This window comes from Balaenoptera musculus, chromosome 19, assembly GCF_009873245.2.
Source record: "Balaenoptera musculus isolate JJ_BM4_2016_0621 chromosome 19, mBalMus1.pri.v3, whole genome shotgun sequence".
Taxonomy (NCBI): Eukaryota; Metazoa; Chordata; class Mammalia; order Artiodactyla; family Balaenopteridae; genus Balaenoptera; species Balaenoptera musculus.
Genome location: NC_045803.1, coordinates 11,957,299 through 11,972,321, shown reverse-complemented (window position 1 = coordinate 11,972,321; position 15,023 = coordinate 11,957,299). Strand labels below are relative to the sequence as shown.

Genomic DNA, 15,023 nt, shown 5'->3' with positions numbered 1-15,023 from the left:
AGATGGTGTCTTTATCATCAGACGCATATGACCACTCCCTAAAAGTTTCTCCTACAGGGTGAGTTTAGCTGCTCCTCAGTCCTCTCATATAGTTAGTTATGACCTCATAACTGGGACGCTGACCTAGATGGAAGGACCAGGGAAGACTTTCCTGAAGACAGACATCTAATGGAGAATGACCCAGACAGAGTTAACCTAGAGCTCACAAAGGGGCAGAAATGCATTCCAGGCAGAGGACACAGCATGTGCAAAGGCCAGGGGGTAGGAAAGTTGAGTGAAGTAAATGAGTTCAGCTGACTCATTTGGGTGATTAAATGAGCTATGACGCCTGAAGTGCCCAGTATGTAGTGAATGCCACATAAAGGCCAATAGTTATTATTATTGCACACCAGTGGGCACACATCCAGTGTCTACCTATTTGGAAGTAGCAGTAATAGAGGAACAATATTCTCTCCTCCTGGCTACACAGGCAATCCATAACATCAAGCCTTGATTACAGCTCTACTGAGGTATAATGCACAGGCAAGAAACCACACGTATTTAAGGTACACAGTTTAATGAGTTTTGATGTGCATACACACCCCATAAGGTCATCACCACAGTTGAGACGGTGAACGTATCCATTCCACCCAAAAGTTTCCACACGAGCCTTTGTAATCCCTCCCTCTGCATTCGGCCCCACCACCCCCCCCCCCAGTACCCAGGCAATCATTTACCTTCTTTCACTTACAATAGATTAGTTTGCACTTTCTAGAATTTATATAAATGGAATGTTATCGTATGTTCTCTTTTTTCATCTGGCTTCTTTCATTCAGTATAATTTTTTTATTGAGATGAAATTCACATAACCTAAAATAAACCATCTTAAAGTGAACAATTCCGTGGCATTTAATGCAGTCGCAATGTGGTATGACCACCACCTCTATCTAGTTCTAAAACATTTTCATCACTTCCAAATAAAACTCTGTACCCATTAAGAGGTTGCTCTCCATTCCCCCATCCCCCAACCCCTGGAAACCACCAATTATGTCTCTATGGATTTACTTATTCTGAATATTTCATATAAATGAATCATACAATATGTGACTTTTTGTGTCTGGTTTCTTCCACTCCTAGGTATATACTCAAAAAAATTGAAAGCTGTTACTCAAACAAATACATGTACACATGTTATAGCAGCACTATTCACAATAGCCAAAAGGTGGAAATGGCCCAAATGTCTATCAATGGGTCAATGGATAAACAAATTCTGGTATAAACATACATTGGAATATTATTCAGTCACAAAAAAGAATGATGTACGGATACATGCTACAACATGGATGAACCTCATAAATACGCTAGGCAGAATCATTTTGAAGTTCATATTCAAATTTTTGCATGTATCAATAGCTCATTCCTATTTATGGCTGAGTAATATTTCATGGTGTGGTTATATCACAGTTTGGTTGCATTGTTTCCCAGTTTGGGGCTATTACAAATAAAGCTACTATTAACATTCATATGTCTTCATGTGTCTTTATTTGGACATATGCCTCATATGCCTTTATTTCTGGGAAAGCTATTGCAAAACATCTATTTAACAAAGGACTTGCAACTAGAATATACAAAGTGCTTACAACTCAATAAGAAGACAATAAAAAAATGGGCAAAATATTTGAACAGGCACTTCACCAACGAAGATACACGGATGGTGAATAAGCACATGGAAAGATGCTCGATAGCATTAGTCACTAGAAAAACACAAAATAAAGCTACAATGAAAAAAATACAATGAGATACCACCACGGAACTCTTAGAATGGCTAAAAGGGAAAAGATTGACTATACCAAGTATTGGCAAGGATGTGGAGAAACTGGAACCTCTCACACACTGCTGGTGGGGAATGTAAAATGGCACAACCCCTCTGGAAAACAGTCTGGCAGTTTCTTAAAACCTTAAGCATATGCCTACCATGTGACTCAACAATTCCATTCCATTTCTATATTACTTCAACTAAAGTGAGGTCAAGTGGAATTATCTTGAAAGATTTTTGCCTGACAACTGATGTTATTGATGAAGGTGAGTGCATTCTCAGCTCAAACCACTGTGGGTGTACGTTGCTTGGTGGCTTCTAGGAAAGACGGCTTTCTCCACAGTGCTGTAAACGCTAAGATGTTAGTCCTGCCGCTGCAGTGTTGGACTTTTATCCTTCCCTGTTTCTTCTTCCTGTATGGTGAAAAGATTGAAAACCATGCCTCATTTTACTTAGGAGGAGATTGAAGGCAAGAAAGAGGAAGTAAATTGTTCAGATCAGAGTGAAACAATGTCTGGTCTAGAATCTCAGCCTCTTTACTAAAAGCTCACAATTTCCAGGTATTACAGCTCCCCTTCTCCTTACACACTAGGAATATTGTTTTTCCAAAACGGAACTCCAAGTCAAAGGACTTGGAAGGTTTAGTGTGAGATTGGCTTCCAAAGGGTTAATCTATCCACCGTGCCTCCAGCGCTGGAGGATATTGACCGGAGTCAATGCCAGTAGTTGTATTCGATTTTTACTTGTTTTTGTTCCTCTGGTGAGTACAGAAAGGCCGATAGAGATATTTAAGTGTAACTTTTCATCACACGCTCTGGATCCCTTCCTCTTTATAACATAAGGTCCTATACTGTAATCTGAATGTGAACTGTTTTGCCATACGAGTAATTTTTCTTTGCTGGAGAAAACTGGGTGCTTGGCAGATGAGACTGGAAATGTATCATTCAGATGACTCGACCATGTTTGGGGAGATTTGGTGCAGCGGGACAGAGTGCAGGTTGCTGGGAAGGCCTGGGCTCCCGGATGCTGCCACCATTTCCTGACTCTGTGACTCAAGGGCTCATTCTCCCTTGTCAGGGCTGTTTCCCACTTCATGAGGTGGGTTAACAGCATCAGCTCTGAGGGATGAGCCACCTGAGTGGAAGGGCTTTGCATAATGCGCAGCGCAGGGCAGGTGGAGAAGCTCGACCCAAGTGTAATCTGTGTCGAAAAGGGAGGATTCTCTGGAAATGGTGTGTACAAGGAAATAAAAGGGTCTTATTGGTGGAGACTGGGATGTTCACATGGTCACTTATTAATTAGCCAATAACGCGACAAACTGACATTACGAACCTCTGGATGTGACGCACTAGAAAAGACGCAACATCACCCAGGTAGAATATTGTCATCAACAACTAAAATGACTCTCATCCTGCAGAAACAGACAAACCCAGGTTGTAGAGACCCAGAGGCGATGTACTTGTTCCTCCCAGCATTCAAGGAGTCTCGGGGCAAAGAAAGTGTCTTTGTTGGAAATAAACATGGAAGAAGCCCCACGCAAGCGCTAGAGGGTCTGCTTTGTCCTCTATAGGTAAATATCGCAGCACATTCTGGCATGACCCAGGCTTCTCATACCTGCTGAACCCATTGGCCAGTTCTGAAGGAGAAAGCAGAATGAGTCGGCCAAAGTGTGGACTGAGGGGCCCAGAACTGATTTTAGCTCAGCCAGAGCCTGAAACAGAGGTCTTGGCAAGCTCCTTTCCCTCTTTTAGTTTCTGGATCCTTTTCTACAAGAGGCACAAGGAATAGTTGCAATTGTCGCTCCTAACAGGGAGAGGAAAGGAATGGGAAGGGAAGGGAAGGAAAAGGAAGGGTAGGGAAAAGAAAAGAACCAGTACTGGTAATGCTACAAGTGGATGTCTTGGAGCACTTAGCACAAGAAGAATCTCTGTCTCAGGCTCTTCTTCTAGGACATCCATCCCAAGGAAAGCACTTCCTGGCTGTGTGTATTAAAAATTCTAGTAGTTGAAACAGATATATTATCAAACTAAATTTCTGTGGTTTAACATAATAGATGTTTATTTCTCATTTGTATCACATTTACTTGATGGACTATTTGAGGAAGGAGGTGGCACTCCTGCTTTGTAACCACTCAGGTTCAAAAGTGACACCAGTCATTTCTGCCCACGTTCCATTGGTGGGAACTAGTCACATGGTTCACTTAGAGGCAAGGGAGGCTGGGAAATGTAATTCCTGGCTAGGCAGTTGCCACTTAGTAACATCTTTACACCCTGAAGGGAGCATGGATCTTTGGTGGGCAGTTATCTCTGCCACATTGTGTGACCTTGGGCAAGTCATTTAACTCCTTTGGGGCTCAGTTTCTTTAACTATAAAATCAAGCTATTAATAGAATCTCCCTCAGGGTATGAGTCATGAGTCTATGAGTTGAAACAAAAAGTGCTTGGACTAGGGTTGGAACAGAGTAAAGGCTCCTAATATTAACTATTTGTATCATTTGTTGAGAACCTACTTTGGGTTATATACAGATATTAATCCTCACCACAACCCATGAGGTGCAGGTAATCATTACAACTACTTTACAGAAGAGGAAAGTTCAGAGAGGGGAAGTAAATGACCCAAGGCTACACAATCAGGGAGCAACGGAATCCGGTCTGGTAGCAAACAGTTTTACACACCAAGGACTGTCAGACCTTTTGCTAAACAGCCCCACATCCAGACTTTGCATTAGTCACTTGAAATATACCGGACTCCCAGAAAGATTGCCTTAATAACCCAACTTAGCCCTACATTGCTGGGCCCCTGCCAGCCTTTCCTCCCTCATCTTCTATCACTCTCCCCCTTACCCACCATAGTCTAGCCATTTGCTTTCTTTCTAACCTTCGCATAAGCCAAGCTTGATCCCGCCTCAGGGCCTTTGTACCTGCTTTTACCTCTGCCTGGAATGCTCTTCCTGCCTGTCTTGCCACGGCAAGCTTTTTCTTTTCATTCTGCTTTCAGCTCAAATGTCACCTCCTCAGGGAGGCCCTCCCTGATCCCAGCTCAGTCACTCACTTTCACATCACCTGGTTTTCACTCTCTGCCCAGCACCCAGCACCATTTGTGTTTTTTTTTTTGGTGCTCATGTATTTGTTTAGTGTCTGTCTCTCTCACTAGACTGTGAGTTCAACAAAAGCAGTGGCTTCATTCTTATTGGCTTTCCTGATTCCCCAGAAATTAGGACAGTACCAGACACAGACTCCAGCCTGGTAAATATCTGTTGACTAAAATCAGACATTTAATTGATGGCCTATGACCTTATGTGCCTCTTTGCCCACCCTTCCTTCTCTTCTTCCAGGGACATTGCTTCAGGCCACACACAACTCCAGAGGGCGCCATTCACACAGCAACAATGTGGATCACTGGGGAGGGGGTGATGTTTCTTTAGCGCACAACCTATACAAATGTGGTGATGGCACTGTTGCATCCTTCCTTCCTTCCTTCCTTCCTTCCTTCCTTCCTTCCTCCCTCCCTCCCTCCCTCCTCTCCCTCCTTTCCTTCCGTCCTTCAATAAATATTTATTGAGCACCTATGCTATTCCATGTTAGTAGTGGAGACACAGTGGGAGATGAGAGGAACGTGCCTCTGTCCATAGAGCAAATTTTAAACTTGCAAAGGCAAAGAAGAATACAATGTATAAAGATGTTGAAATAAACATGTATTGTAAGTTTCGCGTTCATTTCTCTTGCCCTCCACCATTGCTCGCACTCTTTGCTCCCTTCCCTCCTCTTTCTCACACACCCACGTCTGGCCTCTGCAGCCACCGACAGACGCCCCTGATTCTTCCCTGACTCCCTCCCACCCAGCGTGCTAGAGCTGGTTTGTGCAGGTTTGCAAAAGCCGATTGTTAAATATTTAGGAATTTTGCGAGCTGGTTGTTAAATGATTGGTAGCTTAAAATCAGACACGGTAGGAGTATTTACACCATAGAAATAGGCCGATGTTACGAGGCAGGGTTTGTTGATGCTGTTTTTCTGAAAAGCTGGTCTTCTAGCACACCACTGTTCCATCTATTTCTGGCAAAGACACCGTGCTTTGCCGAGGAATATCCGAATTCTTTGACAGAGATTCAGTCTCTACCCCTCCACCCACCCCACCGTTCCTCAGCTCCCTCCTGGGTGGCGGGGAGATGGAGTTCTAGGGCCTGCGTTGTGCTGGGAGGGGAGAGAACAGTAGAAGAAGAGAAAGCATGAGGGAAGTAAGTGAAAAAGAGAATAAGAAGGACGGCAGTATAGAAAGGAAAGAGAAAGAAAAGGGAAGTGGGAGGGGGGCAGAGGTTAGGATAGGGAGAGCGTAAGGACCAGCCAAGACTCAACTCACAGTGTCTTCACAGGCACTTGGGCCATTTCCTCACTTGGGGCCAGAAGGTGGCCAAGTTGCTATGAGGTGAGGAAACCGCCTTCACAAACTGCCCTGAAACAGGATGTGCGTGGGGACCCACACAGCTGGGCTCTGGAGGAAAGAGGGCTGGGGATCTGGACCAGTGAGGTCTAGGAGCCAGGATGCCTCAATCTCTAACTGTGGAGGGGCTGGGGGCCCAGCCTCCTGGGTCTGGGGAAAGAGGGAGGACCCAGACTCCCCCTCGACCTCACTCACCAACCCTCCAGCCCCCACCCTTCCCCACCCCTGCTGCCTTTAAGGTGTTGAGACTCAGAGGGAGGCCCAGGCCCCATTTAGCAAGTCCCTGCCCTCCCCACCCCTTTCCTGGACTGCCTTGAGTGAGGCGAGATATAAAAAGGAGGAAAGAGCAGGAGGGAGGGTTCCAGCTGCCCTGATCATGAGCCCTGCCCTGCTGCTGGCCCTCCTGGGCATCACCGTGCCCCGTGAGTGAGGACCCCAGACGGGAGGGGAGTCCCCTGGAGGATGCGCTAAGACTGATAGGCTCTTCCCATCTCAGGAGTGCAGGCCCTGACCTGCTACCGGGGGACACTGGTGTCCGTGAGGAGTGCCTCGGAACTGCCCCTCCAGTGGACGACTAGCCAGGAACACTGTGAGGATGGCTGGAGCTGCCAGGAGGTTCTGATGCTGATGGAGAACGGTAAGGAGGGCCCGTGGGCCCCCGCCTGGCTCCCACCCTCCCCTGTGCAGAGACGCTCCCGGCGCCCCCGGTCCTACCGGCATTCTGTGACAAACTCGAAAGCCTGCTCCCCCCCAGGACCAGGAGCTGTCCCCTCCTCAGCTGCCCGGGGGCCTCCTCTGCAGCCTCTCACCCCAGAGCACGAGGCACATCCGCCCCCTGGTCATGACCTCACCCCGGCCTGTCTCTCTCTCTCGGTCCAGGACCCCACGTGTACGTGGTGCTCATCAAGGGCTGCACCCAGGCAGCCGATCACGAGGCCCTCGTCACCCAGCACAGGGCAGGCCCCGGCCTGTCCATCGCCTCCTACACCCGGGTGTGCCGGGAGAACCTGTGCAACCACCTCTCCACCAGCCTCCCTCTCTGGGCCCCGCCCCTACCCACAGGTGCCGGAGGGAGAGGAGGAGGGTGGTTGGGAGGAGGGAAGCCACGGGGCTGAGGGGTTGGGGTGAGCACACAGGGGATGCTCCTTTAGAATCCCTCCCTGCCCACCCTCCCCAGCACCCCCTCCCCGAGCACAGCTTCTTCCAACAGTCCTGGAGCAGAAAACTGGACCGATTTTCCCACGTTCAACCACCCACCTCCGGCTCTGGCTCTGGCCCTGACCTGGCGCCGGCTCCTTCTTTCCATCCCATTGGATTTGGTTCACGCGTGTTCTAGTGAGGGTTCTGGCATCTCCTCCTCCTAAGTGAAATTGGCCTGTGACTTCCCACTGTCTTTTTCTGTCTGAGACCATAAATCGGGTTTGGGGCTGTGTTTTGCGTTTCTCTACTCTTTGGCATCTTTTGTGGACACGGGCGTCTTGTCTTCTTGGGCTGTTCAGTGGAACTTGTGGATGAAGCCACTGGGTCCTCCCCGGGCACCCCTCCCCGACTTGTACCACCTCCTGCGCTCAGTCCCGGGCGCCCCTTCCCACATCTCACGTTCCCTCCCCACCTTGCTCTCTCTCTAGCTCATGTTCCAAATGCCCTGCACCCCAGGCCTTCATGAGAAGAGCTCGAGGAGGGCACATTTGGGGGAGACTAGGGAATTGATTCTTGGGGACCAGCAAAATGGGGGAGGGGGGTGGAGGGAAGGCACGTGGTCTGAATTCAGAGCCCTCTCAGTCCTCCCTCCCTTTCTCTGTCATCTCCCCAGCCCTGGGGTCTGTGCGGTGTCCAGTCTGCTTGTCTGCCGAAAGCTGTGGGTCTGCAGCAGAGCTGACCTGTCCCGCCGAGAGCGCACACTGCTACAGTGGGGTCCTCCTGCTCAGTGCTGGTGAGCCGGACCAAGATCTGAGTCTCTGGGGAGGAAAGGGAGCTGAGGTCTGGGACCCGGAGGAGGGTGGGCCTGGCTTCCCAGAGCTGCGCCTCCCCGCATGAGGGTTGGATGGTCCCAGCAGCAGTGTCTCTCTCTCTCCCCTTCTCTCACTTTCCACAGGGAGCCTCACCACCCATCTAAAAGTCCAGGGGTGCATGTCCCAAGCAGGCTGCAACCTGCTTAATGGGACTCAGGAAATCGGGCCCATCAGTCTGCGGGAGACCTGTGATCCTAAAGGTGAGTGTCATACCCACAAGACCAAACGCCCTGTGCCGCGGCCTCGGGGCATGATGACCCTGTGAAAGGCGGACATCCAAACACATCCCAACAAAGCCAGCGTCATGTCATTCAGGTATTTATTACTCACTCAGGCAGGTGTGACGTCAGGGATTCTCCCAGTAGGCGCTTCAGGTGGGGTGCCAGTAAGGTGTCCAGCTCAAGGGGAGACAGAGGGTGCGTGGTCCAGGGGACATTCCTATAGGACAGGAATCCACTGGTGGGTGTTTTAAACGATGCTGGGCCTGGCCAAGTTAGGGCAGCCTGCAGGTGGGAGAGGAGCAGGGCAGCAGGGAGGAAGGTCAGAGGGGCAGGGAGGGTGAGCTGCCTCGCGTGCCACTCTATCCATCGGCTGCAGAAGTGAGTGCAGGTGTGCCTGCTGGTTTCCTTGCTGGGAGTGACTTGCTGCTTCCAATTCCACTTCTCCATACCCCTGATCTTGGGTAACCCTGGGTCTTCCACTTCCCCTTGACCACCCTTCACCCATCCCCCACCCATGGTACTGGAGCACCCCAGCAGCCATGCTGCAGAGAAAAAAGATCAGGGAGGATATCAAGGGTGCTTCAGGTGTGACAGGGAAAGTAAGAGCCAAACGGGGACACGGGGAGGGTCCCCACTTCCCCATGGTAACCCAGCCAAACTGGAACACCAGTGGATGAGAGTGGCCTAGAGTGTCTTGATGTGAAGCACCTGCCATGGCGAGGTGGGGAGTGGGGTGAGGAGGGGAGAGGGGCGAAGAGGGGAGTGGGGTCTTAGGAAAGTGGGAGAAGGGTCTTCCCTGTCCGAGCTTCAGGGAGAGAGTTGAGTGAGTTCAGCAAACGTTCCTCTTGCTTGGATCTCTCTGGCTGGACGGGGAGCCTTGAGGACAGGGCCTAGATGTCACTGACACCAGGCTTCCGGCCTCGGGCAGCACAAGTGCTGGCTGAGGATTGGCACCCAGGATGCGTTTGCTGACGTGAGTTTGTACAGGATTCCAAGGGCTCCTGTGGAGACCCCAGAGGGCTCAGACCCTGGCCCTGCCCTAAAGGGCTTCCAGGACCGGGAAGGGAGACATCGCAGACACAGATGGTCACAGGGCTGTCATGGAAGTGGGTCTGGGGGGCCTCAGAGGGGGATGATACTAATGTCCTGGGAGGGGCGAATCAGGGAGGGCTTCACAGAGGAAGTGACCTACGAGCCGGGTCTTAAAGATGAGCTGCAGTTTATTCACAGAAGAGGAAAAGGACACGAACAGGCAGAGGAAACAGCATGGACAAAGGCTTGGAGGTGGGGGCAGCCCGCTGGTTTCAAGAGGGGTCCCTCGGCTCTGCCTGAGGAGGGGCTCATCGAGAGGATGGGGTGCAGCTGGGGGTGGTGGGCGATCACAAGTTTTCCAGGTGGACAAGGTGAGTGTGGGCCATGAAGGGAGAGCCGTCCCAAGCAGAAGGAACAGCGGGTGCCAGGCCAAGGAGGCAGGAAATGCCCTGCTGTGTCTTGGGGACGGATATTGTTGGGGGAGCCGAGAGGTAGGCTGGGGGTCCTGGTGGTGGGTCAGGTGTCTGCCCAGCCAGACTGAGGGGCTGGCCTTTCTGCTGAGGGCAGGGGAGCTGTGGAAGGGTGTTGAGCAGAGAAGGACAGAGTCTGAATCTTTCCTTTTCATTAATGCTGGTTTACTCATCGGGCCTTCATCTCTGGGACGAGGTAACACTCACAATCCAGAAGGCGTTTCCGGAACAGATCAGATGCATGCCACGCACACCACACACCATAACGCACACAACACACAATACACGCGGGAGACACAAACACACACACTGTGCCAAGTGCACACCACACGTCACACACCGCACACAGGCCTCCTTAAACCTCACACGTCCCGCACACACCACAGACTTCACACACTACACATAGCACATGCCACGCCCAGCACACAGACCGCATATCACATGCCACGGACAGCACACACAAACAAAACACAGGTACACGGGACACACCACGCCACACCCATGCAACAAACATACACCACGTACCTCACCAACACACTGTATCACTGTACACACACGCCACACATCACACACCATACACATTTCACACATTCGCATACTACCCCACACACCCCACATACCCACTACACATCCACACACATCCCACATATGCACGCTCCCAAACCACACACGTCACATAAAACACAGCCATTAGGCCACAAATGGATATCCCTAATATATGTCCATATTCTGTTGGCTTTCAGCATCAGAGCCAGATATTGGACGGTGCATTTGCCTTCCCTGGTTAAGTTCAGTTCGGTAGTTTAGCAAATATCTATTGAGCATCGTCAAGGCCAGGCATGAGAAGATGGGGTACAGCAAGATGTCAGGGAGTAAGTGGAGGTGCTGAGCGGGGGCCGGGGTGCCAGGAGGAAATGAGGCAATCCAGGTGAGGCAAGCTCGTTGGGAGGCTTAAACGGGTTAATCCGTGGAAACTAGTCATGGCAGTCGGGCACCTCAGTAAGTGTTCAGTGCACACGAAGCATTTGAGTATTTTTGTTTGGAACATAGGGTTTCTCAGTTAAAAGAAATATGTGGTGTCAGGCTACCCTCCTCATTTTCCAGATAAGGAGCCCGAGGCCCAGAGAGGGAAGTAGAGATTGGCTCAGGCTAAGGAAGAGCCATCCATCTCTCTCACACCCAAAGGGAGGAACAGCTGTCCCCAAGGGGGGTTGGGAAAAGTCCCTGCGATGTTCCAGCAAAACAGGGTAAAAAATGGGGGTGGGGCTCGGACTTCCTGTGTCCCTTCTAATCTGAGGTCGAGGGACCCAGTGGCTAGGTGGCTTGGAGGGTGAGTCAAGAATGTGATCATCTTCCCAAGCGCAGGACCAGGCAGGTCCCTGAATCACACAGACCCTGGTAATTCTTTCTCCGCAGCTATTCTGACCTGTCATCGGGGGAACATGTTTCGGACTTCTCAAGACCTGACTCAGAAACCTGTCACATGGTCCGCGAATAGCGAGCAGCTGTGTAATCTTGGGGAGGTGTGTCAGGAGACGCTTCTGCTCATAGATGTAGGTGTGTGGGCTGCGCAAGACGGCAAGACCGCCGCACGGGGTCCTGCGTCTCCCTGCCCTGGATTCTGTGCCCTGAACTTCCTGCCAGGTTCCCCTCATGCTTGCAGTTCTAAACCCAATTCTCCCTCTTTCTGCGCCTTGGTTTCCCCTTCTGAAAACTGGGGGCGAGGTGATGGCAATAATAGTACCTACCCTGCTGGGTAGTTGCTAGGCTGTATCCGGTACTCCAGGCAAAGGGCTGAGAGAGCTGGCACAGAGTAACCTCAGTGACTCCACTCAAGGTCTAATGAGCTGCCCGTTGTGTGCCAGGCACTATTTTAGGTGCTGTAGATCCCATCGCATCTGCCTTCTTGCAACTTTACGTGCCAGTGGGGAAGCAGAAAAAAAAAAAAAAAAGAGTAAGAGATGCGTATGAAGATAAGAGCTATGGAAAGAAATCCAGCAGGGAAAGGAGATCGGGAGAGTGATGTAAAGGTTGTAATTTGCTCTCTGGGGATGCTCTAGTGAGAAGGTGACATTTGAGCAAGAACTGAGAGGTGGCAGAGCTGGAGGAGGACCCAGGCTCTGGCCCCAGTCTTCCCCGCGCCCTCACCAGGACCTGTGCCCCTGTCATCAGAGGACCCACATTCCCCCCTCTGCCTGCTGTGTACCGAGGAACCCCTGGCTCTGCCGCCCTCGGAGTCTCCCCTCCCTCCGCCCAGCTTTCACTGTGTCACCCCTCAGGAATCAGATCACTCCTGCTGGGGAGCAAAGGCTGCAGCAAGGCCAGGACACAGGGTTCCCAGGCTGTGTCCATACACACGGGGCCCCCCGGAGTGCTCGTCGCCTCCTTTGCCCGGTTCTGCTCTTCCGACAAGTGCAACTCGGCTGCCAGCAGCAGCGTCCTGTTGAACTCCCTCCCTCATCCAGGTGTGGGACCCCGGTGGGCTGGGTGGGACCAGGGGTAGGGAGAGATGGGGCCCCAGAGATACACCCTGGGGCTCAAGGAGGGTGGCTACAGCTAAGAGCAGAGCTGTGTGCCCCCAACCTTCTCTCTGCTCCCCAGCTCCCCCTGCCCCGGGAGACCTGCAATGTCCCACCTGTCTGTCCATCTTTGGATCCTGCACACAAAACTCTGATATTGTGAGGTGTCCTAAGGGCACCAGTCATTGTTACAAGGGTCACATTGCTCTCAGGGGAGGTGAGTGCTGAAGGTCAGGTCCCAAGGATGAAGGGGCTGGGGGCCTGAATTCACTGGTCCTGAGGTGGGAGGCTGCTTGAGATCCTGGCTTATGCGTTTGAGGGTGGACAGGGCTGGGGACCCAGATTTTCTAGGTCGGAGGGAGGAGGGGACTGAGAGCCTGGTCTCTTGGTCTGAGGGCGGAGGGGAGGGTCTAGGATTCCTAGGGTTTAGGAATTTAAGCTGAGGAAATCTGAGCCCTCTCTGACTCGATCTTCACTCTCCAGGTGGGCTGACCTCCCCAGTGAACATCCAGGGCTGCTTGGCCCAACCTTCCAGCTCCTTGTTGAACGGTACCAAGAATATTGGGGTCTTTTCCGTGATTGAGGACCATGATAAAGCTATAGTGCCCGATGGAGCTGCCCCTGCCCCCGACCTGGCTTGGGTGGGAGGGCTGGGACTATCCCTAGCCCTTTGGTGTGGGGCGCCCTCCCTGCTGATCCCATTTCCCCATGATTCTTAGCCCCTGCTGACCCCCTAGCCCCACCCCTCCCTCTGACCTCATAACTAAACAGCCTTGGACACTGAATTATTTCCCAGTCCTCTACACGAGTTATCACCCACACACACCCCCCGCCCCCACATACTGTATGACCTGACGACAGGGCCTCGGAGCAGCTGAGCTTGCCCTGCGGGAGGGTGGACATTCAGGCAGTGGCCCCGTGTGTGCGATAATAAAGACATTGTCCTTTCCCCCAAATGCTGGGGTTTCTCTACGTGAGGGGAGGGTAGGACTCCCAGAGATCTGGCATGAGGGAGGAGAGGAATCCGGATTCACCATCTCAGACTGTCCTTTACTGATCTGGTCCGCATCCCCATTGGACCCCAATGGGTGGCAGCAGAGCCTTCAGGTTGCTGCAAGCAAAAGTATTTGGGCATCGCCATGACTTGGGAGGTGAAGGTGCACCGGGACCAATGAGGCTTCTATCCCAGTAGCCAGGGCCTCAGCACCAACAGCGGGCTCACCCCACTTGAATAACTTAAGGGTTTGCGTGAAGCAGAGAAACAAGAGGGTTTGCACAGTTTCCTGAGGCTGATATCATTGGGGCTGTTATCATCCTAGGCCTGAAACACTGAGGAGAAGTCATTACCATTACTAGAATCTGGAGGGGGTGGTGTTTAGAGAACGCTGCCTGACAGGATCTCTGATCCCAGGCTGAAAACCCATCCAGCCCACAGCGACACTACAGGGAGGGAGCTGGGGAATTAATACCCCAACCTCACTCAATGTCCTCCCTCTGGTCTCCTGTTGGGTCTCCCCATTGACTGAACCCAGCTGGAAGGCAAGAGATCCCATTGACGGTCCCCACAGCACAGGGCAGGGGGAGAAAGGGAGAGAGTGAATTTGAAGAAGGAAACAGAAAGTGTCCAGCAGTCACCCTTTTCCTTTGTCCGGATGAAAATCAGAGTGCTCAATACAGAAGACACAATTCCCACCCGTTACTTAATCATAGAACCATATTGTGCTAATGACAATGGGTCACACACCCACAGCATTAGACAACCAGTTCTTCATGTACCACAGTGAGAGGAAGATGGGGAAAAACAGCCTATGACGAAGATGAAAAGGTCCTGACTGTGTAGCTGGTGGTGATCAGAGCTGCCCTCTCCTACCATCCATTCTGTGTTCTCTTACCACCTGCCAACACCTCCCCTGGACAACTGGTGTGACACAAATCTTCATTCTTTTTTTTTTTTTTTTCAAATCTTCATTCTTAAGGGAAGTAAGTGTTCAATGGTCTTGTCTTTATTGGCTCTTGGCCACTTTCTGCTGAACAGGGCCACTGGCCAAGGAGATATTACCCCCAACGCATCCCCTGGCTTCCAAACATGGTCCTCCTTGATCCAGCAACCCAGCCTCCCTCTGGTGGTCAGGTTCCCTCTGGCCATCAGCAGAGTGGCCCTCGTCTCTGCTTGTTGTTTCAGCAGCACGAGGAGCACAGAATGGCAAGGGGGCAGTCCTGGCTTCCAGTTGATTAGAGCTCTGATGGGGTCCCTCACCCACACCAAGCCCGAGGTCACAGAGACCAGGAGCAAAAATTCCTTAAGCGGGTTGTTAGGTGTACTAGTGGGAGGGGACACTCCCTTATCCTCCCCTGATTCATGGACCCCTGCATTCTGGCTCTGGGGGAGGTGACACGATGGACTGGCCACCGGTTCAAGACATACAGCATCTCCTGCTGGGCGGCAGGGTACCTTCTCTCACCTGGTGCCCTCATCAGCCATCACGGCCATTCCACCCTTCCGATAGGTCAGCTGTCTCTGTGTAGTGGGGCACCTG

At 51.5% G+C, this 15,023-nt stretch overlaps 1 protein-coding gene across 3 annotated transcripts; it reads left to right on the top strand.

The window, feature by feature from the left end:
- The first annotated feature begins 6,556 nt into the window (after nucleotides 1-6,556).
- On the top strand, nucleotides 6,557-13,430 carry CD177 (CD177 molecule). Of its 3 annotated transcripts, XM_036835055.1 has the most exons (9): nucleotides 6,557-6,654; nucleotides 6,729-6,869; nucleotides 7,112-7,294; nucleotides 8,046-8,165; nucleotides 8,328-8,444; nucleotides 11,384-11,524; nucleotides 12,247-12,432; nucleotides 12,569-12,703; nucleotides 12,970-13,430. In XM_036835055.1, the coding sequence occupies exons 1-9, from the start codon at nucleotides 6,609-6,611 to the stop codon at nucleotides 13,203-13,205; spliced, it is 1,305 nt and encodes a 434-aa protein (XP_036690950.1). In that variant the 5' UTR covers nucleotides 6,557-6,608; the 3' UTR covers nucleotides 13,206-13,430. The 3 variants fall into 3 exon arrangements, with proteins under 3 accessions (XP_036690950.1, XP_036690951.1, XP_036690952.1); XM_036835056.1 differs by lacking the exon at nucleotides 7,112-7,294; XM_036835057.1 differs by lacking the exon at nucleotides 12,247-12,432.
- The last annotated feature ends 1,593 nt before the right edge of the window (nucleotides 13,431-15,023 follow it).

Excerpts from the sequence above, each read along its gene's own strand:
- CD177 (XM_036835055.1), top strand. The coding sequence starts at position 6,609 with ATGAGCCCTGCCCTGCTGCTGGCCCTCCTGGGCATCACCGTGCCCC. Across the intron at positions 6,655-6,728 it reads CCTGGGCATCACCGTGCCCC|GAGTGCAGGCCCTGACCTGC; the intron begins GTGAGTGAGGAC and ends TTCCCATCTCAG. Across the intron at positions 7,295-8,045 it reads GGCCCCGCCCCTACCCACAG|CCCTGGGGTCTGTGCGGTGT; the intron begins GTGCCGGAGGGA and ends TCATCTCCCCAG.